The sequence below is a fragment of the Macaca fascicularis genome, chromosome 11 (assembly GCF_037993035.2).
Source record: "Macaca fascicularis isolate 582-1 chromosome 11, T2T-MFA8v1.1".
Taxonomy (NCBI): Eukaryota; Metazoa; Chordata; class Mammalia; order Primates; family Cercopithecidae; genus Macaca; species Macaca fascicularis.
In genome coordinates, this window is record NC_088385.1 from 60,833,247 (window position 1) to 60,854,390 (window position 21,144).

The window sequence follows — 21,144 nt, forward strand, 5'->3', positions numbered from 1 at the left end:
GGTGAAGAAGGCGGCGGCAGCGGGGACGGGGGCTGCGGGCGGCAACGCCAGGGCTCAGGGCTTTGTGTGGGTCGCGCAGGGGGCGAGGTTCGAAGTCCTGGGCCGGGCCGCAGCCCGAGTGTGGCCCGGACGGCTGCGTAGCCAGGAGGGGTGTCCAGGCAGGGCGCAAGAGCACCGGCAAGGTGGATTGTGTATGGACTTTGGCCGCAGACAGAGCAGAGCGGGCTCCCGGGCTGTGGCCGGCGGCGAGGCGGGCAACCGGATGTTGAGTCTGTAGAAAGGACCTTGAGGTCCGCTGGGTGTTTGGGCTGCCGTGGGGGAGGCGGCCCAGAGTGTGGAGCACGCGGCGCACCGGGCGTGGCGGTCGGCGTGGGCGAGGCAGCAGGCCCTGCACACCTCTGCAGCTGCCGGGCCGAGTCCGGGACGTCTGAACTGAGGCCGACCAATGGTCACAGCATGAAAAATAAATGCAATGGACGGTCTTTCTTTCTTTTCTTTTCCACGTAAGAGGTCCTTTCTTTTTTCTCTCTTTCGGAGATACCTGGATTTGGTCCAGAGCAGGTTGCCCGCGGGAGGGCCCCGCGAGCGGCAGCGCGCGAGGGAGGGAGAGAGAGGGAGGGCGAGAAGGAGGGAGGGAGGGAAGGAGGGCGGGCGGCGGCGGCCGTGGTGGCCGGGGCTTCCCTCCCCAGGCGGGAGGCGGCTGTCCTGTATCTATGGCCGTGGGGAGCGGAGGAGCAGGTAACGAAGGCGCTTCCGAAGCGGGATTGGACCAAACCAGAGGGACCGAGTCTTCTGGGTCTCTCTGCCTGAGGCCCTGGAGGGAGAGAAGGTAGGGAGATCGGCGCCCCCCGGGCCTGGCAAAGAGGCCTCGGGAAATGTTGAACCTGTATGTGATCTCAGGCTCACACTCATGTTGTGGGTCTGTCTGCCTCAGGAGATGCGGTTTGCCTTTCTGTCTGAGACGCCCCAAACCCTGAGCTCTCCTTCCCAAGGCTGGAAAAAAAAATCGGGAAAAACGGCGGAATTTGCACTTTCATTCATTGGGTTCTCTGCAACTCAGCGGGGCTGGTTAAGGCGCTCCCAAGTTGGAAGGGCGCTTTGCTTCTGTTTCCTGGATGCAGAGTCCTCTGACTCCCTCTGCCACGGGCTGAGTTTCCGGCTCCAGGTTCGCGTGTCGCCCTGAGGTTTGAGGCCAGACAGCTCGCAGTCGGGCAAGGAGGGCGGGGGAGAGACGAGCGGCTCTGGCCCCTTAATTGTACTTCGGACCCGTATTGTCTCTCCTTTCGCCACCTCCGCTTCCTCAGTCTGGGCTCCAAAGTCACTGCAAATTTCCTTGCGACACATACATCACACAAAAGATCAGGTAACAAGGCGCTCAGGGCCATTGGGGCTCCGGGCAGGGCAGGGAGCGGCTCTAGCTCTGGGGCGGCTCCCCCTCCAGCCACTCCCAGGCTGGAAAACCAGACCATGTTGGGGGAGCCGGAAATAGCCCCGTTTGCTGCGGAGCGGCAGGGCGGGGGCGCCGGCGGGAATGCAGGCCCGGCAGGCCGTGGCGTTGAGAGGGCCACGTTCACAGGCCCTGAGGATTTCACTCCTGCTGGGCTTGGGGACCTGACTCCTGGCGTGTAGGGATCCCAGATACCCACCTGGGGTGGGGGCAGGACGCGGGTCTCCTCGCGGCAGGCCAAGAGAACTCAGTTTCTGCTTCCAGCGCAGGCCTTAGCTAGGAGGAGTTGTGTGTGGGTGTGTTTTTCTCAACAAAGAGGGATCAGGAGAGAGAAGGGGGGAAAGTAGAGGGGAACCGGGGAGGGGGCGGGGAGGGGGAGAGGGCAGTGGAGAGGTGAAATGAGCCCATTTCAGGGGGAGAAGGAAAATGAAAGCAAATGGAGTACGGCCTTCTCCGCGCAGGGCGGGTGCTGACGAGCCGGGAGCGGGCTCCCTGCCTGCGGCAGCCGGGATGGCCCGCTGGGGGCACGGGAGAAAGCCTGTTTTAAATTTAATCCGAACTTGACGGTGTGGATTGAACCGGAGGGAATTTAAATCACTAAAAGGAAGGCGCGGGGCAGGGGGAGGGGACGACTCTAACCTGTCTATCTTTCTGCCTGTCCTTCCCACGGTGCTAGTTTGGTTATGGCCGCAGCTGCCCAGGTTTCAGGTGATGGAATAAAGGTGCCCCTCCCCCTCAGGGGTCTCTCCTGTGCCCAGTGAAGTCTTTAGAGGGTAGGAAGGAACTGTAAGAACAGAGCGAATGCACAGCTGCGAGCTAAAGCTGGGGTTTCCCCCTCCCCAATGAGAACTCCCAGTGGCCTCCAGTCCCTGGGTTTGCCTCAATGGTGCTGAGGAAAATTGAAGGGAGTGTGTGGGTGAGGGGGAGTCTGGCGTATGGCAGAAGATTCAGAAGGAGTAACTGAACCCCAGGAAGACAGACCTTCCTTCTTGGTGCCCCCATATCCTTTGTGCCCCACCCCCCGCACCTACAAACCTGGATTTGAGGGAAATCTGCAGGTCCGCTTCAAAGCCCTGGTTTGCCACCCACCCCCTTCCAAATGTGGAGAATGGGGGCTACAGGCCACATGCAGTTGTGGACCTGCGGAACCTCCGCCCAGTGGACTCCGGGACTCCCAGCCTCTTCTAGCCCCCCTCCCCAAGGCCGCCTCTCTTCGAAAGGCGCAGGGAAAATGAGGCATTGGCTGGGAAGGGGCTGTGGGCGAGGCCTGCTTCCTGATCCGCAGTCGTGCCTGCCTCTGAGTGGGAAGAGTTCGGAGTTCATACTCCCGGGAAAAAAAAAACAAAATAAAATAAAGGAAAGCGACAGTCTCCTTGGTTTCACAGGGGATTTCACAGCAGCAGGGATCCCGCCACTGATCCTCACTGCCCGCTGCTGCCGCCTCCGCAGAGTGGGCAGGCAGGGTGCGCAGGCAGCTCAAGAGTTGAAAAGAAGGCGGTGTTCAAAGGGGGTAGGAGAGAAGGGGGCGTCTCTTTACCGCCCCGATGTCTATTTGAGGAACTTTCCCAAATAGCAGAGGCCCATAGGGGAGGCTCCTTAGGGACTCTTTCCTCCAGGAAAGCTGAGGCTGAGGCAGCTGGCCTTGTCGCCAGGAGAAGACGCAAAGGAGGAGCAGGCGTGAAACCTCTTTCCTCTTCTGTTTCTTCGCTCCTTGACTAGAGCAGGGCTCAGCCCCCAGTCGCCTGAGCGGCTGTCTGGGCCAATATGGGGTTCTATATCCCGGAGGCCTAGTGTACCCACCCGAGCAAGTCTCCTGGGAGGGACAGGAGAGGAGGCCTCTTCCGCCTTTGTGTCCAGACAGAAGTGGCTGCCGCGCCCGGAGCCGGTCCCGCGGCAAAGGCCCGGCAAGCCTGCGGGCTGCACAATGCCACGGCTGCTCCGCCAGCTCGCCCCTGCCCCGTCCTGCCTGCGTACGGCCGCCCTTCCTCCGCCTCCCTCTCTGCACGCCTGTCTTTCCCGGCTCTCCTATCTCTTTTCGTCTTGCCTTCCTTCTTTAATTCTCCCCCTTTTTTCTCTTTATTCTAATGCTCCGTTTCCTTCTTTCCTCTCTTGGGCCTGGCTCCGTGTTTCAGTTGGTCTGTCCCAGGCTGTCTCGCGTTCAGTCTCTCAGACTCTGTCCCCTGATGTCCTCTTGGTCGCAGTCTGGCCCCGGGCCCCGCTGAGGGCTAAACGTCTCTGCTCATCGCTGCCAGCAGCCGCCCAACAGCCGGGCGGGGTCCTCAGCCACCCTGGGCTGGGGGAGGTGCTGGCTGCACTGGGGATTTGGAGAAAGCCTCCGCAGGGGTACTGGAACCTCCTGTCTTTTCCTTGAACTAGTGAGGGAGATTTTTTGATTGACAGCTAACCCAACTCCATCAAGGCCAAAGAGATACTCTGTTTCTTCTTGTAAGTTGGGTTTCCCAGCTCAGTCCAGCTCAAGGGAGGGGAAGACAGTGGCGCCAAGGAGCTGAACCCCCAAGTAGCCTCTCCCCAACCAAACACATCCTTCATCCTCCCCCATGCGTTGAAATCCCAGCCTCGTTAAACCGCCCCGCTAGACCGAAAAGGAAAAGGAAAGAACGGGAGAGGGGGAGGAGCAGAGACTTGGGAGTGGGCCTATGGAGCTGGGGTCCGTGCTGCCAGCTGCAGCTGTCTCCCCCCAACTTTCCTCCCCCGCAACACACATACTATACACACTCTCCCCAGCCCTTCTCCACCCCACAGGAGAAAGATCCACAGAGATGCAGGAGAAAACTAGCCCCCGCCCCCACCCCTGGCATTTGGTCCCCTCCTGGGGACAGGAGAGGGAAAGAAGGGCAGGCGTGGCTGGGTCTTGGAAGACTCCTACCCTGCTGCCTCCAGAGCCTGCATCTCAGCCTCAGCTCCTGCCTATTTTCCCTGGCCAGACTGGGACTCTTCCTTTCTGACCCTGAAATTGCACCCCTCCTTCAAATTCACTCTACCCTGCCTCAGTGCACCATATCTCTCGAGGCATCACCTGTCCCTTCCCCCCGCCCCCAGCCAACCTCCATGCCCCCTCTTCTTCACCCACACTGATAATTTCCTACTTGACTAAAGCCCCCCTTTACTACACCACCATGGGACAGTCTGATGGAAAGCAGAGGGCTGGGCACAAACCCTCAATTGAAGGAGGAGGTAGCAACCAACTTATTGGGGGGAGGAATCCAAGTTGTCTGATGTTCCTTTACAATCACACTGCCCCCTCTGGAATTCCTGCATCCGACCCCAAAGAAATTGCTTTCTCCCGTCCCTCCGTTGCTTTTTTCCCGTTCCAAAAACAGCCTACAATTTTATTTAATGAAAGACACATTTATGAACAATCAAATGATCCTCATAAAAATTTTATTGAAGGACGTAAAAACAAGCTACTTGCCCACGACCGAGGTCGCTCTCTTGCCTTGCCCGCTCTCACCCTGGCTTTCTGCAGACAGAGCCCGGGAGTGACTTCTTTTTTAGGGGGTGGGGGTGGGGGAAGTGTCGCAGAGATGGAGCTGGGGGCAAAGGAGGGTGAGCAGGAAGATGGGATGGGGACGCCCCACTTAAGTTGTGTGGATCTCTCCTACACTTCTTCAAGCTGGCAAAGAAAGATAAATATAGACAATAAATTTAAAATAAAGGCGCCTGTATATCTGTGCCAAAGCAAAAAGAAGACTTCTAAGGCTGCTGATAAAGGTGTATGAGATCCTGAGGTTCTACCCCTCCCACCCAGGGAGCACCTTTCCCAGGCTTCCCCAACCCAGATTTGGGGGGCTGAGTTGGCCAGTGGCAGAAGAACGCTCCCCTTCCCTCCTTCCTTCCCTGTATCTCATCTTCCCCAGTCCCCTCCCACCCTCCCTCCCTCACCGCTGCTGCTGCTGCTCCTGAAAGAAATACATACATACACACTATTTAAAAACGCATTTTTAAAAGCCACGTTCTGAACTGACAATCGCTGATCTCGGCTCGCGCAGAGACTGCGGGAGCGTCGGGGCCGACAGAGACGGATTACGTCAAGAAATAGTTCCTCCACCTACCTCGGTCGGCCTCCCCGCCCCTGCGGGGCTCCCGCGCCCAGCTCGGCCCTTGGGGTCCGAGAACCCTGGCTTCGGGGACTGGCATTTTCACCCCATTAAAAAATCCTCATGGTTGGGGGGAGGCCATCTGCTTATGGGTGGACATGGGCACAGGGGCTTCTCAGATGAGCTAGGAGCCGTCGTGAGCGGGTGACCGGTGCCTTGGGTCCAGAGTTCCGGACCCCCAGGAAATCGCAGGTCGCGGGGAGCAGCAGAGGGAAGGGGGTGGGAGAGGGGGAAAAAAAGCAAGGAAAAAAAAGCCCCTGCGCATTGATCCGCGCCGTATTTTTGGGTAAATACGATCACGTGGGGGCCGGGGAGCCAATGAGCTGCGGGGAAAAGGCTGGAAAAATAATTACCTGCCTTGATTGTTCTGTGAGCAGATAAAAAGTACATATACAGTTCATACAATAATCTTATGTATGTAAAACCCCGTTACGATGTCGGCGACGGGGCCCATCAGTAACTATTACGTGGACTCGCTCATCTCTCACGACAATGAAGACCTCCTAGCGTCCAGGTTTCCGGCCACGGGGGCTCACCCCGCCGCCGCCAGACCCAGCGGTTTGGTGCCGGACTGTAGCGATTTTCCGTCCTGTAGCTTCGCGCCCAAGCCGGCCGTATTCAGCACGTCGTGGGCGCCCGTGCCCTCGCAGTCGTCCGTGGTATATCACCCGTACGGCCCCCAGCCCCACCTCGGCGCCGACACGCGCTACATGCGGACTTGGCTCGAGCCGCTGTCCGGCGCCGTCTCTTTCCCCAGCTTCCCGGCCGGGGGCCGTCACTACGCCCTCAAGCCGGACGCCTACCCCGGGCGCCGCGCGGACTGCGGCCCGGGCGACGGCCGCAGCTATCCGGACTACATGTACGGCTCGCCCGGGGAGCTGCGCGACCGCGCCCCGCAGACACTGCCCTCGCCCGAGGCGGACGCGCTCGCCGGCAGCAAGCACAAAGAGGAGAAGGCCGACCTGGACCCCAGTAAGTTGGGAGCAATTTTCCTTTACAACCGGCGCGGGAGGGGAGGGGAGGACGGGCGGGGGCAGCCTGATTACAGCCCTCCAGAACCGTGCAGGGAGCTCGGGAGAGGGGCGAGGGGGCGAGGACTCAATAAAAGCGAATTACCTTGGGGAGCTTTCAGGGGCAGGAGGTCTGAGAAGGGGGCCCAGGGAGACAGGTTGGGAGAGAGCCGAGGGGAGCTCCTCTCTCAGGAGATGGCTTTGATGAGAGACCCCTGCCCCCTCCTCCCAGCCCAGGCTTTTTGGCTCAGTCACCACTTTCGAAGAAATGCAGACAGGGCCAGGGGATGGGGCTGGGGGCGAGGTTCAGTTTATGATTTGAGATGGGATGGGGAAGAGGTGAGGAGGACACTGGGGGCACAGAGGAGATACCCCCAGCGAGAAGAATTACCCCTGCTTCCCAGTCAGCGTGGAGGTGCTCACCCCACTAGAGATTCATAAAACAGAAGGTCCATGGACTTCTCCCCCAGAAGCACTGGGTGAGGGGTCTGAGATATTCCGAAGCCTGGAAACTTGGAGAGATCAGGACTTTCAAAGAGAAGTGGGGACAAAAGTGGGGTCTGAGTCTCCTTAAACTTGAGAACCCTCTTCTGAGGGTCTTGGAGGTTAAGGGTTGAGAATGGGGATCAGGGATGAGGAGTGGGCATTACCCCAGATTAGAGAATTCTACACACACACATACACACACACACTCCAATCAGGGAGACAGGCACCTTCTGAGGATTGCACAGGAGGGCTAGGGTGGGGGGCAGGTGGGAGCTGCAGGGCCAGAAAAAGGGGAAAGAAGGAGAAACAGCAGGGGAGGGAGTGCAGCCCCCTGGGTGTGAGGAAGTGTCTGGGGGAGTCCCAGGAGGGGGCTGCAGGAAATCTTTTCCTCCAGCCCCATAAGGGGCCAGGGCCTAATTATACCCCTCTGAAGGCTTCCCTCCCTGCCCTCAGCTACTCCCATAAACCTGAAATTGGAGGCTTGGCTCCTGCAGAGCCTGTCCTAGGGCTGGCAGGAGGGGGGCACTGGAGGCCAAACAGGAAAACTAAGATATAGGGGAGCTTGTCCCCAAGGCCAGCAGCTCTCTGGGGAGAGGAGAAAGACTTTTCCCGTTTCAGCATCACCCTGAGAATTCGCCTCAGCAGGGTTGAACTCCAAGCGGGAGGAGGGTGCTGCAGAGGGAGGTGAGGGGTTTAGGGACTATCAGGGTCAGGAAGCAGAACTGCTAAAATTTCAGGACTTGGTCGTGGGCTGGGAGGATGGGAGGGGGCAGAGGAGGAGGGAAGTGGGGAGGAGAGAGACCTTGCTATAAAAATAAAAAACAAGAGAGAGAAGCGTTTATGGGCCTATGAAACGGTTGGGAATTTGGACTTTTTATGAGGATATTCTCAAATTACTACTCTTGAAGCTGAGGACCAGACTGGAGGGGCTTTGATAGCTTTGGATTTCCTACAGTTTTAGGTGCTGGAAACTGAAAAGGGGGAAGCTGGGGAGGGGACAGAATGCAAAACGAGGAAGGAGGAAAATTCCTAAAGCAAAATGTGTCCAAATTCAGGTTCAGTTATTGCATTTGGGGAGCCTGGCTGAGTCTGGGGGTAGAGTAGCAGAAGTCCTGGGCTAGAAAGGGGCTCCACTGACCCCTGCTTGTGTTTGGCCCTCCAGGCAACCCCGTGGCCAACTGGATTCACGCCCGCTCCACGAGGAAGAAGCGCTGCCCCTACACCAAGTACCAGACGCTGGAACTGGAGAAGGAGTTTCTCTTCAATATGTATTTAACCAGGGACCGTCGGTATGAGGTGGCCCGGGTTCTCAATCTCACCGAGCGGCAAGTCAAAATCTGGTTTCAGAACCGAAGGATGAAGATGAAAAAGATGAATAAAGAGAAAACCGACAAGGAGCAGTCCTAAACACTGCCCAGCCTGCTGCCTCAGCACAGCCAAGGGAAAAACAAAAACCCCACAAAATACCCCAACACAGGCCGGGGAGAGACGAAAAAGAAAAGGAAAGAGCAAGATAGAGAAAAGCCAATCAGCTTAAAAAGAAAAAAAAGGAAGGGGAAAAGAAAACTCTTGCGATTTGGGAGGGTTCAGTGTTGAGATATTGGTGTTTTAGAGTTAGTTCTACCCAGCGAGGAGGAGGCGGGGAGAGAAACTGCGTTCTCTTTCCCCAGCGCAAGCGAAATAAATGACACACACAAATGTGATTTTTTTCTCCTTTCTTCAGAGAAGCCAGTACTTGAATTGCTATATTTCTATTTTTTCCCCCTGTATCGTATTTGGTCCAGGCCATCCCTCCCCGGGCCTGGGGCGCTCTGCGTGCAGATTTTGTACAACAACAAAAAAAAGACACACACACATACATCATAATGATTCTCAGCCCAGGAGCTGAGGGGCGAGGGCTGGGGACCATGCCGCGGGCTGGGTCGGGCCGTGCAGGCCGGCGCCTTGGGCTGTACATAGCAGTGTTTCTTCTCATCCCCAGCGTTCGTCCCCAGCTTCCGTCCTGTAACGTGCTCCTGTTTGTTATGGTAGAACAGCCCTGTGTTAATATATCGAAGTCACTTAAAAAACCAGAAACTCAACTGTATCCAGTTCTCGTTATTTCTCCTCCCTATGGTTCCCAGTCTGCTGTTGTGGAGGAGGCAAGTGCTCAGGTCGTCTAGCGGAGGCTGGAGCCAGAGAATGGGCTCCTTCTACCTTGGAAGGGCAAATGCCTGCTGCTTCTCTCCAGTCAGGGAGGGGTGGGGGGGCTCGGGGGGCGGGGTGGAGGCTGCTGAGGCCCAGGCCCAGCTTGTGCTTGCCCCGGCTGGCTGCCTACAAGTTTCCTGGTGGCTAGATGGAGTGCGGCGGAGAGGCACGGCATGAATGGCTTTCCTTGGCTGTAATTAATTGTAATAATTTATGAGTACAAGAGATCGGAGGGAAGAGATAGGTGAAGATGAAAGTTGGGTGCTGGGTGAGGGCCCAGGCTGGATTCTTGCCTGGCTGCACTGGTGCTTTGGTACTTGCAGGGATGGCTGGGAAAAAAGGCTGGGAGGGGGTGTGCGACTAGTAGGAAGGCCAGGCAGGCCTCAGAGGGCAGGACAGGCACTGGGGACTGCAGTGGGAGAGAAGAAAAACAGAGAGTGAGAGAGAAGAGACGGGACATGGAAGGAGAGAGGAAAGAAAAGGAAGAAAGGAAAAAAGGAAGGAAGGAGAAAGATGGCAAAGCCAATACAATCAGAATTAGATGGTTTCTATTTCTCAATGCAGTCTCAGCTCCTTTCTCTCTTTCTCCTAGTTCTTTTCTTCCCAATCTCTGTCTCCCCTACTCTGTTATTTAGTTTGAATGTTTGTCTAGGGGTGACTGGGTCATGCTGTGCAGCTGCAGCATTTCTGGGGGATGGTGTGCCCAAGGCCCAAGGAAGCTGGCCAGAGATTAGTCAGGAGTGGGTGCTCCCTGGTGGCTGTGGGATCCCAAGCGCAAAGGTGTGGGGATGTGTGTGTAACAGCCCAGTGGGGCTGATCGACTGTACTGCACCCCAGAGCGCCTTCCTAGAACCAGCAGTTTTAATCTGCTAATCAGAAGCAGACACAAGCTGCGGGTATGCCTCGGCCCAGCGCCCCCTTTCTCGGAAATCCCCCAATCTGGAAACTATTAAAATCAGGCTGTTTGAAATATAGTCCTTTAATATCTCAAGCTGCCCATTCTGCCAAAGGTGCAGGATATCGCTCTGAATATTTGGGGGATACCTCCGTGAAAAAATAATTAGAGACCCCAGCCCATGTGCTGCTCCCGGTAGCATCACCTTACAGGATGGTGAGACACTTGTAGGGACCAGCCCCTTCCCCATCATTTGAATCTCCTACTCTCTCCTTCTATTTAAAAACTCCAATTTCGGTGACTGGAGGAAGGTAGGAAGGGGTGAAATTTTTGTTTCGATAATAGCGGGGGGCAATTAAGTCGCAACAAGGGACTTCGCAGTCGCTGAAGCACCAGCTCCTCTTTCAAGCTTAAGAGACCGCCTGCCCAATTCCAGAAGCATTGTTTTCTTGGTCCATTTGAAAGGTGCTTTGCCTATAGTTTTTCTCCTTCTTCACACCTCTCTTTGGCCATTTTGCTGTTCTGGAACTCTGACTCCTGTTCCCCACCCAGTGGAGGCCAAGACACCTCTCTCTCCCCTGGTCGGGAGCGCCAGGGATGCGGGCTTCTCTTCCAGACCGAGAGCGGCGTTTCCGGGCTTCCACCCCGCCCCTGCTCCCAGGCTCTGTCGCCTCCCCTCAGCGTCCATCAGCGCGGCCTGCTTCCTGCAGCCGGCCTGAGCGGCCTTACTGCGGGCAGGAAGGAGGGCCGCGGGCTTGGAGGACCCTGAGGAAATCATGGGATGCAGAGCAGGCCCACCCGGCCCGGCCCACTGTTCAATCCCAGCCCAGCCTGCAGGTCAGGATTGGAAACATTTTTTATTCGCTATCATTTACGAATTAAAACAACAACACAACTTGCATCTGGGGAAAGAAATGAAAGCTGGGGGTAGAGAGGGGCTAGCAAACGCCCTCTTCCCCTAATCTTTCCCTCCCACCTCTCCTCTGCTCCTTTGTCAGAATCACAAAACCCTAAAGGTTGTTCCACTTGGGAAGGCAGCGGATAGGTACATTTCCGCAGCCCCGAAATGCCACTTTTATGGCGCTGTTTGTCTCCCTGTTCTGGGTTTTGAATGGGGCCGAACAAAACAGCAGCGCGGAGCTGGCTAGACGTCTGGGCTTAATTGTTTTATGGTTTAAATAAGGTGGACACTCTTTCCTTTGAAATCGGATTATAGGAATGTTTTGTCTATGGCCCACGGAGAACAGGACCTCACTGGCTGAGAGGGAGAGGTGGAGAGCGCGCGCGCGAGAGGGATGGGCTACAAACCAGGGGTCAAACAGCCTGGAGAAGTCAGAGTCCCACCCTAAAGTCCTGCAGGAGGCGGTGGAATAGTCGGTGCGGGGCCAGCATCAGGGTAAGAGGAGCGAGGACTTTAGGGTGCGCGCCGCGGGCAGGCGGTCGTGGGAGCCTCGGAGCGTGCATCCGCGTTCGCGGAGATGTTCCAAGCCCAGAAATGCGCCTGAATGGGGGTAGATCGCGGTAGTTGCTTTGCTTAGAGTCTCTTAATTGGAGAAGGGAGGGTAACAAAAAGAGAAAACAGTGTGGAACCTTTCACAAGGTTTTATTTCAAGAACTTAGAAAACAAAAGAACAGCAGTCCTGGGGCAACTCCCTTCCCGGGAATCTCTCTCCTGCGCACCCATCTGGAGATTCCTTCCTCCCACTTCCCACCTTTGGGGCAAGCCTGGGACCTCTGTTAGCTTTTTCCCAGTCGGACTGCATTGGAGCAAATGGACGCGAGGTGGCGCTGTTGCTCAATGATAGAGGCGGCCGTGCCCCGGGCCGCCCTGGCCGCACTGACATTTGAGGCCCGGCCCGCAGCCGCTGCGAGAAGGCCCCGCACCTCGGCCGGCCCGGCCCCACTGACTCTGAGCAAATCAATCCTCTCACCTGCGAGGTGTAAATAATTCGCGAGTGGCAGCGGGAGATGGGCCCTCGCTCTGGCAGCAGACTTAGAAGGCTCAGGAGGGCAGGCATCAAAAATAATCGCTTTGTGGAGGAGATAAGTGCAAAGCAGGCAGCGAGTAATTAACACAAAAAGGCAGAATGACCCGGACAAACGAACATAAATCCGTGGTACCTATGAGGGCGGTGCAGGCCTCGGGGAGAGGGACAGAGACGGCCTCGGCGAGGATGGCTGCTTTCGGTTCCTTTATTTCCAGGCTCGGGGAGCGAAATAAACCAGATAACGTGTAAAAGAAAGCAAACAAACAAATGAAAGAATGGCGGGGACCCCTAAAAGGGGAAACCAAGTCCGGCCAGGGGTTGCGGGACTGGTGGCTCTCCGGGCAGGCGGCGGTGGCGGCACACTCGGGACAGTCGCATTCCAAGACACAAAGGCCCGGAAGAATAGCTCTCTGGCAGGGTTTTCGCTGGACCATAAAATGTCGAAATATCCCCCCCCTCCTAAATGATAAGGCGCAGGCCCCAGAGCGGATCCAGCCCTCTGGGCCTCCTTTTTCCAGGCTAGGAAGAGAAAGTATTTATGACAGTCTCCAGTGACCCAGATGCTGGGAGCCCAGAGTCCACTCTGTTCATCGCAGCACCCGAAGAGCAGGCTCAGAAAAGGCAGGACTGGAACCAAAGCTGAAGGGAGCTGTGGTAGGGGTAGAGACGCCCTGTCCTGACTCCCACTGTTCTGGACCCTAGGGAGGCCTGCAGCCCTGGCACAGCCCTCTTCTGACCCTTCCCTCCTCTGCTCCAATGCCAGAGTTCCGGGTGTCTAAGAGTTTGGGCAGCTCCTGATATGGGGGTGGGATTCCCCGAATGCAGGGGATCCTGGAAGGAGCTCTTGCAGCCTGCACCAGTGAATCTCCTTTGGGAATTTGACAGAGAGTGGCCATTTCCCCAGCAATTAGTTAGATAATAGAGGGACTGGGTTGGGTGGGGGGAGGTGTTCATTCTCTCTAAACCATCCTGCCCTGAACCGCCATTCCTTTTTCCATCTCCAGAGCTGGGCTCCGGATGAGGAAGGAAAAGATCTGGTTGCCTAACCACCTCCTTCCTCATCCAACCCTGAAACCCCCAGGATGTGGAAGAAAAACAGGTAGCATTTTGTTTTCATAATGCAAAGACCTAAAGATTCATCTGTGTTTGTCAGGCATGTGTGCATGTGTGCCTGGGTGTGCACATGTGCGTACAGTGTCTATGAGGTGGCAAGGATGCTTCCAGGCATGTGTGTGCTAGTTTACACTGAGCATGGACTTGATGTGTCTCAGGGTGAGAAGCAGCACGTACAGTGCGTGTGTGTCCTGAGTGTGCTCCAGGATTTCCTGGGTGTAACAGCCTCACACACTAGTGAGGGAGAGGACTGGAAAAATAATTCTTATTCATCTTTTTCATTTGTATGCACACAACACGCATGTATTCTCACTTTCTCCCTTTTTCTCTCTATCTGTGTTAAGCCCAAATCACTGTACACACTTATGGCCAGAGAAGGGGGCTGATGGACTGAGGTTCTTTAATCCATTAGAATTAACTTAAATGTATTCAGTCTTGGGGTTGGGGGAACCCTCCAGAGAAAGTGTGGATAAATATTTAAAGAGTGTCTGTTGACAGTTTCCATCCACATCCTGGCCTGGGCAGCCTGCCTGGGGACGAGGGGGCTGCAGTGAAGCCAGGGGCCCCACCAGGCTGAGCTGGCATTTCCTCTGGCATGGGGGTATGTGGGGACAAGTAAGAGGCCTGCTCCAGTCCCCTTCAACTCAGATGCAAATAGTCTCCTAAGAAGAAATGTCCTGAATCAGCCCAACTAGAAGCCAGGGACACCCAGCTGCCCTTTCCTTTTAGTCTCCATAAGCAGCTTTGCTCTCAGAGCCCCTAGCCAAGCTTGTGGCCATTGCCTGGGTTTCCTGCTCCATGCAGGGGCTGGTGTCTGAAAGGGCAGTGTGGCCCTGACTGGGTATATGGAGTTTTCCCCAGCCCCACCGCCTCTGACCCTCTCCTCTACCCATAGCAGGTAGCAAGAGAGTCTCCGGGATCGAAGGAAGAAGACAGAACAGATTTGGACCCAGGGGAGGGGCCAGGGGATGGAGGGTCTGATGCCCGAAGTATTTAGGGGTATGGTGTGCTTGTTCCTTCTGAAAGTCTCCAGACTTAGGGACCCCCTAGGGAGCCCATCTTTTGGGTTAGGGGCCCTGCTCTGGCTTGCAGGTATTCATCCCCTTGGAGGTCTTATACCTGTTGAGGTAACCTGGGTTGACCTGATGGCTCAGGTGTCTCTCTCTCTCTCTGAGAAGAAGGAAAAGAGAAGCGAGGTTGGGGGCGAGAGGCACCTTCACATCTAAATTCGTACCCTGGAAAAGCTGGCCCCAGCCATTAGCTGGGGCTGGCTCACCAGCCCCCTACACACACCACACATCCCCATCCCTCCCCCTCTCCTCCCCTCCCCTTCCTCCAGGTCCCCCCAGCCCCGTACCCCTCAACCCCCACCATCTCTCTCTCTCTCTCTCTCTCTCTCTCTCTCTCTCTCTCTCTCTCTCTCTCTCTCTCTCTCTCTCGCCTGTCTTCATGTCGTGGATTGATGAACGCGAATCGCGTGTAAGCGCCGCCACCGCCGGGAGTCTGAGGAATTCGCCTGGGCTGTTAAAGGAAAGAGCTAAGTGAGAGAGCGCGAGCTCTACCTACCGACAGTGAGGAGCGCCGTCGCCGCCGCCGCCCGCTCGCTGCCCGCCGCCGCCGCCCGCGCCCCAGCCCCGGGAGCTCTGCTGAGCCGGCCGAGCTCAGCACCGAGGCGCCCCCCAACCTGCCCAGCCCCCAGCCCACCAGCCCAGCCCAGTCCCGGGGAGCCAGCTGGCCTGGGGTTTGGTCCCGGGGGGAGGGGGAGTTTCGGGGGTACCGGGCGGAGTAGTCGCGAGCCAGAGGGGAGGGGGCCGCGGGTTTTCATGTACCCAGCATGAGCTCCTACTTCGTCAACCCCCTGTTCTCCAAATACAAAGGCGGCGAGTCCCTGGAACCGGCCTATTACGACTGCCGGTTCCCTCAGAGCGTGGGCAGGAGCCATGCGCTGGTGTACGGGCCCGGCGGCTCGGCGCCCGGCTTCCAGCACGCTTCGCACCACGTCCAAGACTTCTTCCACCACGGCACCTCCGGCATCTCCAACTCAGGCTATCAGCAGAACCCGTGCTCGCTTAGCTGCCACGGAGACGCCTCCAAATTCTATGGCTACGAGGCGCTCCCCAGACAGTCCCTTTATGGGGCTCAGCAAGAGGCGAGCGTGGTGCAATATCCCGACTGTAAATCCTCCGCCAACACTAACAGTAGCGAAGGACAAGGCCACTTAAATCAAAACTCGTCTCCCAGCCTCATGTTTCCATGGATGAGACCCCACGGTGAGAAGCCTTTTCTCTTTCCCCCTTGGTCTCCCGCGCTCCGGGGTTTTCCCCCCCTCCCTCGCCTCCTTTTTGTCTGCCCTCGCTTTTTCTCCTGGCTTTGGGGTCTCTCCCGCCACACCCCCGTGCCTGGGTGGGTTTCTCGAGGTTGGGAAGGCTCCGCTGGGGCGGGGCAGGGAGGGGGTGCCTAGAACATTTAGGGGATTGGGGTGAAGGTGGGGGAAAGCTGGTGTGTGGCTACAAAGGGTTAAAAATCGTTTTCTCCATCTCTGTCTGTCTGTCTGTCTTTCTCTGACTCTCCCACTCCCCGTCTCTAAAGTCAAAGTTGGGGAGGTGGCTGGGAATGGTACCCTGAGTACCCTGAGATTGTCAGCCTTTGGAACGAACCAGTTTCTCCAGAGGCAGGGAGCCTGGAGTCCAGGACAGTGGCCAGGCTGTCTTGGGGCAAAGGGAGACCCCTGTTTCTCTGCCCTAGCCAGAGAGTGGTGAGACTCAAAGGACAGGCTCTCTGGCTCTCTAGGGCACCCACAGCCTCCTCTCAGAGAAACAGCCTGAGGGCCACTACCCCAACTTTTCTGTACTTCCCCCAGTTGGGAGAAGACAGGGGAGCCCGACAGGAGGGGGAAAAAAAGAATGCTCAAAAGGAGAGGGGCCATGGAGATTAGGGGTCCCTGAGCTCCAGAAAACCCTAGCCAGCCCCCCAATCAAGGACTTATGGGGTCTCCCTGAGACCTGCAGAGTAGCTCAGGTCATGAGCCCCTCCAAGGGTGGCCCCTCATGGCCCAATTTCGAAGTACAGGGGGAAGCTATAAAGCGACAAGTTCCGGGGGGATGGCCCATGATTTATTTGCTGGTCTCCAGTTAGCAATCAGGCGGAGCAGTGATACATTCCAGCAGATCAATTATTTTTCGTATTGGAAAAGCATTAGGCAGAGAGAGAAAAGCAGAGGGCAGTGGGCAGAGCCCCTCTTCTTTACCCACAGCTTTTTTTCCTTTCTTTTGGAAGCACTCCGTCCCCAGCCTTGCTCACTAAATGCCATGCTGCACTTGTAAACAAAGCTGCAAAGGCCACTTCCTAGAATTACAGGCCTAGTGGGGGGGATTCTACAGGTCTCCCCCAGCCCCTGAAGGCCCCAGTTTCCAAACAGACCCCAGTCCCCACCCCCACCCCACCTCCCAAGGTGAAGCCAAACCAAAACAATCCCCCAACTTTCCTGCCCTTGTCTGCCTTCTGCTCTAGCCTTTTCCATAGAGGGGAGGAGAACTGAGAACAGGACATCAGAGAGGGGAGTTTAGAGGAGGAAGAGTGGCGAGGGAAAACCGAGCCCCCACCCAAATGTAACCAGACTGGGGTTTTCTTCTGTCCAGCTCCGGGGAGGCGCAGTGGACGGCAAACTTACAGCCGGTATCAGACCTTGGAACTAGAAAAGGAGTTTCTCTTTAATCCTTATTTGACACGAAAGCGTCGGATTGAAGTCTCTCATGCCCTGGGACTGACGGAGAGACAAGTGAAGATCTGGTTCCAGAACCGAAGGATGAAGTGGAAAAAGGAGAACAACAAGGATAAACTGCCGGGAGCCCGAGATGAGGAGAAGGTGGAGGAAGAAGGAAATGAGGAAGAGGAGAAAGAAGAGGAGGAAAAGGAAGAAAATAAGGACTAAGCAAAAAAGAGAGACCCCCCCCCCCTTTAGCAACTCCCTTGAAGTTTCGTTTTATGGTAGCAGATAAATTGAGAAGTTTACGACTGTCATTTGCTTTTATAGAGAATAGAATGACACTCACAACTCTAACTACCTGTCAGATACTTGCAGCTCTGGTTTTATTACCTTTGGACTTCCCCCTTCTTTATTTGTTTGGGGGCTGGAGGGGGGAGACCGAGACACAGCAAAAAGTTCGGACTCTCTGTCTCACTCCTTGCCCCCCACACACTTGTCCCTGCCCCCACCCTTCTGAGTCGTTCCTGGATTTTAAGGTCTGAGACCTGGCCTCCGTGCTCCTGGGTCTGTCTCTTGCCACACTCCCACCTCCCTGCTTCTCTGGTATTTATTTTAGAGGGGAGCCCCCTTGAAACGCAGACGAGAACTTGTGGTTTTGTTTTTATGCTAAGGCTAGTGTACTAGATGTACTTTTTTAAAAAAGGAAAGGACAGAAAAAAATGAAGAAAGGAAAGGAAGGAAAGGAAGACAAATGTAAAGAAATAAGGAAAAAAGCAAGGAATATCCCCTCCCCCTCCCCAGGGCCCTGCTTAGAAAAACCCCCTTGACTTTCTCTAGGAACCTGATGGAAACCTGAAGGAGATGTGGGTCTCTCCCCTCCCCACATTTCCAGAAGGGTAGATAGGAGCCTGCAGTCGCCTCTAAATCCTACCTAACCATCCCATGGTCACTCGGGCCCATGCCTTCCTCTCCTTCGCTGTTTGATTTCTGTTCTGTTGGGCCTGGCTTCCTCTGAGCTACATTAGTGTTAGTGCTCAGAAATCACCATAATCATGAAAATAATAATAATAATAATAATAATAATAATAAATCTTTAACGTACTACCTAAAGGGAACCTGCAATAATCTTGAAAAAGAAAAAGAGAAAAATTTTAAAATCCTGCTATAGGAGAAAAAAAGAGAAAAAAATAAAAACCAAAAAAAGAAAGAAAGAAACCTCCAGCGTATTTTATCACTACCTATAGGAAGAAATCCTGCTTTGAGAGTATTCGTAATGCGGTTTTGTTGTCGTTTGTTGCTGCTTATTTCACTAAGAAAACCCAACAACTGAGACTGCCTAGCCCGCCGGTCCTGTGCGCTTTTATTGTGCTTCTAACCCCAGTAGAGTAGAACTAAATTGCACTGAATGTATAGTTAACTCTGTCTTGAATTCTCTGTTTATGCAACGTGCTCGAAAGAAAAAAAAACGTTAAAAATATATCTATAATAATAATTTTTTGTCATTTGTCTTTATGTCCAGCTATGAATGTAGATTTTGTGTCCTGACAGCCCTGTTCCTTGTCCAAGTACTTTGTATTGTATACGTGAGTCATAATAAAAAAAAAAAAAAAGAAAAATAATAGAAGCTGGAATGACTTGCTTTTTCTCCATAGCTCTTCCCCGTTCTCTACCGTCTCTCTCCTTATCCCCCTGTCTGGCTCTCTGGAAATGGTCTCCTTCTCTGCTCTGGCTTTGGGGTTGAGAAACTCATATGGAGAGAAGCCTGGGAATTGAGAAAGCATGCTGGCCTGGGAGGGAAGGTGAAAGGGGTGAGGGATTGAGAAGAGGAAGAGGAACAGTCCATCGGTTGAGAGAAGAAGGAGTCTATAGGTATGCCCTTGGGGGAATCTTGGCTCCAAACAAAGTGGGTTTCCAGATGCCAGGATCCCAATGGGAAGAAAGATTTCCTCACTCATCCACCCTCCTCCTCCTCAGCCCTGGGCTGGGCCCAAACAAAGAATCTACCCTATGCAACTATGACTTTTTCTTCCAGGGTCTGGGGCTGAGAATGTGATAGTGGGGTTCCTTCTGATCTCCACATGCCCCTTGTGGTCAGACCTTAGCACCCAGCACCCAGCACTAGAATAGTGAACCAGGTGGGAATGTGTGAGGCTCAAGGCAACTGGCTGGCCTGTCTGCAGGGCTTGCCTGAAGATGCCTGAAGATGGGAGATGCTAAGAATGGAGGATGAGGAAGCTTAAGCCTGAAGGAGAGGAGAAAGGAAGGGGAAAGTAAGTGAGTTTGTAGGTGACAAGCCTGAGCCCACATCCTGAAATTCAAATTCAATCCTCTGTACAGGAGGATTGTCATCACTGTCATTCAGCCTGCTTGTGTGCACTCCAACTTCTGTTCAGGCTGTTTAAAGTCCACTCCCTGCTTCACCTTGACAATTGGGCAGGTTACCCATCCCCCATAGTGTGGGCCATTTGCCTGGAGGATGGGCCTGCTGAGTGGACAGCCTGCCACCCCAGCCACAGCGGGGTACGAGGGAATCTTTACTGGTATCTTCATTCCCCAAAATGAAGAATTGAAGGCTCAGGGACCCAGAGGGTAGAAGGGTCTCTCACTTCTCTCTGGAGAGTCCTAGACTTAAAAATTCTGTTTATGCCAATAAGATTCTGGTCAAATAATCCCAAATTCCAGAGATACAAGTCTTCTGACTCAGTCAGGAGAGGGGAAAAGGGAGGGGAGGGATCTTCTGGTCTTAAAAACCAGACCCCCAAAGGCTGAAATATTTTTGAGGCCAGATTTTCTTTCTTTCCTCTTCTCTTCTCTTCTCTTCTCTTCTCTTCTCTTCTCCATCCTCCTCTTCCTCCTCCTCCTCCTCCTCCTCCTTCTTCTTCTTCTTCTGCTTCTGCTTCTTCTTCTCCCACCACTCTCTCTCTCTCTCTCTCTCTCTCTCTCCCCCCACCCCTCCTCCCTACCCCTCATCTATCTAGCTCCTGGTCAATGATTTTCCCAGACCTAGGCCCAGGCCAACTCTTGTTTTGTGTAATTTCACCCGGGTCCCAGTCACTGGCCCCCACGCAAATCTGGCCTGCAAATCTGGCCTGAGTACAGAATTGAGTCGGACTTCCTTCACAGGGGACTCCTGCAGCCCGAGAAAGGCTGTGAATTGGAAGCACACGCTGTAGGCAGCTGGGACAGCTTTGAATAGGAGCTCCGAGAAATCTACCCTAACCCGGGGTCCCTGCTGTGAGCAGCGGCACCAGCCAGGTAACCCTGTTCTCAGTGGGAAACACCGGCTACCCACCAGGGAGGCCAGAAAAGAGAGCATTTCGCTCCGACCTCGGGCCTTCCCACAGGCGTGTCCTCCATACTCCGAGGGACGGCCGAGGTTCCGTTTCGTTTTTAAACGTGGAATTATGATTGCTGTTAATAAAAATATCCGGCCCAGTAGCCTAGTGGGATGAACCCAGCATTAAATGGCTCCGAAGGGCCTTGCCACCTTTTTCCCACACCAAATGTCCCATTCATCCCTTGTCCTGCTCAGCAATGTCCGTGGCCCCAAGCCCGGCGCGTCGGAGGGCGGGGTGCGTCTGGCGCCCGGCTTTACTCGAGATGCCAGGCATGGGGAGGGCTAAGCCGAGGAAGCCCCAGCCACCGCCTCATGAAGTACCCTCTCCCCTACCCTTCCTGCCCACAGCCTCTGTTTTCTCGTTTGTAAAGAAAAGGAGGTAAAAACCCGTTTTATGGGGGAACATAATTGTGAGCGGGATGCGCTCTCTTTAGAATCGCGTCCTCCCAAATGCTCCCGCCGTCCCATTACCGGAATGAGGACCATTCGGCTGCTGCAGATAGGACTTTCTCTCCCATTCTTTACTTTTTTATTAGCCAATCAAAGTGGCTTCCGAAAGCTATTTGTGATTTGTGAAAAATAGTATCTTTGAGAATGCTGAGTTGAAGCATCTCGCTCATTGCTCCTTGAATTTATTATTCTAATCTCAACCGTAGAGATAGAATAATGCAGCTATTAAGTTGGGGGGCAAATTCGTTTCTCTGCATTAAATTTTTTTTCTTCCCCACTCCCTCATCGTGTAAGCAAAGGAAGGTGCGGACCTGCAAGAGATCTGGGGGTGGGTGAGAGAGGTAGCGAGCGTCCTGAAGGGCTCTTTGAGGGACCCTCGGATAGGCAAGTGGTTTGGTCTCCCCAGT

The 21,144-nt window shown here is 54.8% G+C and overlaps 4 protein-coding genes and 1 long non-coding RNA gene across 9 annotated transcripts in view; 4 read left to right on the forward strand and 1 right to left on the reverse strand.

Moving 5' to 3' along the window:
- HOXC10 (homeobox C10) overlaps nucleotides 1-21,144 on the forward strand; it is a 184,217-nt gene that overhangs the window by 9,019 nt on the left and 154,054 nt on the right. The window lies entirely within an intron of this gene.
- Nucleotides 673-18,099, forward strand: HOXC8 (homeobox C8). The gene is made up of 4 exons (XM_005571060.5): nucleotides 673-829; nucleotides 13,136-13,230; nucleotides 14,729-15,514; nucleotides 16,883-18,099. Exons 3-4 carry the CDS (start codon nucleotides 15,079-15,081, stop codon nucleotides 17,173-17,175), a joined length of 729 nt encoding a protein of 242 aa, XP_005571117.1. The 5' UTR covers nucleotides 673-829; nucleotides 13,136-13,230; nucleotides 14,729-15,078; the 3' UTR covers nucleotides 17,176-18,099.
- The window catches only part of HOXC6 (homeobox C6), a 35,993-nt gene continuing 15,521 nt past the window's right edge, over nucleotides 673-21,144 (forward strand). Inside the window, exon 1 of the mRNA XM_065524323.2 lies at nucleotides 673-829. The gene's annotated coding sequence lies outside the window, so the exon portion shown is untranslated. The remainder of the gene's footprint in view (nucleotides 830-21,144) is intronic.
- LOC141408063 (uncharacterized) lies at nucleotides 4,833-5,820 on the reverse strand. The gene is made up of 2 exons (XR_012420322.1): nucleotides 5,521-5,820; nucleotides 4,833-5,081 (listed from the first exon to the last, which is right to left on the reverse strand). It is a non-coding gene; the product is annotated as an uncharacterized lncRNA (long non-coding RNA).
- On the forward strand, nucleotides 5,972-9,142 carry HOXC9 (homeobox C9). The gene is made up of 2 exons (XM_005571061.5): nucleotides 5,972-6,537; nucleotides 8,224-9,142. The coding sequence occupies exons 1-2, from the start codon at nucleotides 6,000-6,002 to the stop codon at nucleotides 8,466-8,468; spliced, it is 783 nt and encodes a 260-aa protein (XP_005571118.1). The 5' UTR covers nucleotides 5,972-5,999; the 3' UTR covers nucleotides 8,469-9,142.

What these genes read in the sequence shown, in the direction of transcription:
- HOXC9 (XM_005571061.5), top strand. Translation starts at nt 6,000, where the DNA reads ATGTCGGCGACGGGGCCCATCAGTAACTATTACGTGGACTCGCTCATC. An exon ending in GAAGGCCGACCTGGACCCCA is followed by an intron (nt 6,538 to 8,223) that starts GTAAGTTGGGAG and finishes TTGGCCCTCCAG; the next exon opens with GCAACCCCGTGGCCAACTGG.
- HOXC8 (XM_005571060.5), top strand. Translation starts at nt 15,079, where the DNA reads ATGAGCTCCTACTTCGTCAACCCCCTGTTCTCCAAATACAAAGGCGGC. An exon ending in TCCATGGATGAGACCCCACG is followed by an intron (nt 15,515 to 16,882) that starts GTGAGAAGCCTT and finishes TCTTCTGTCCAG; the next exon opens with CTCCGGGGAGGCGCAGTGGA.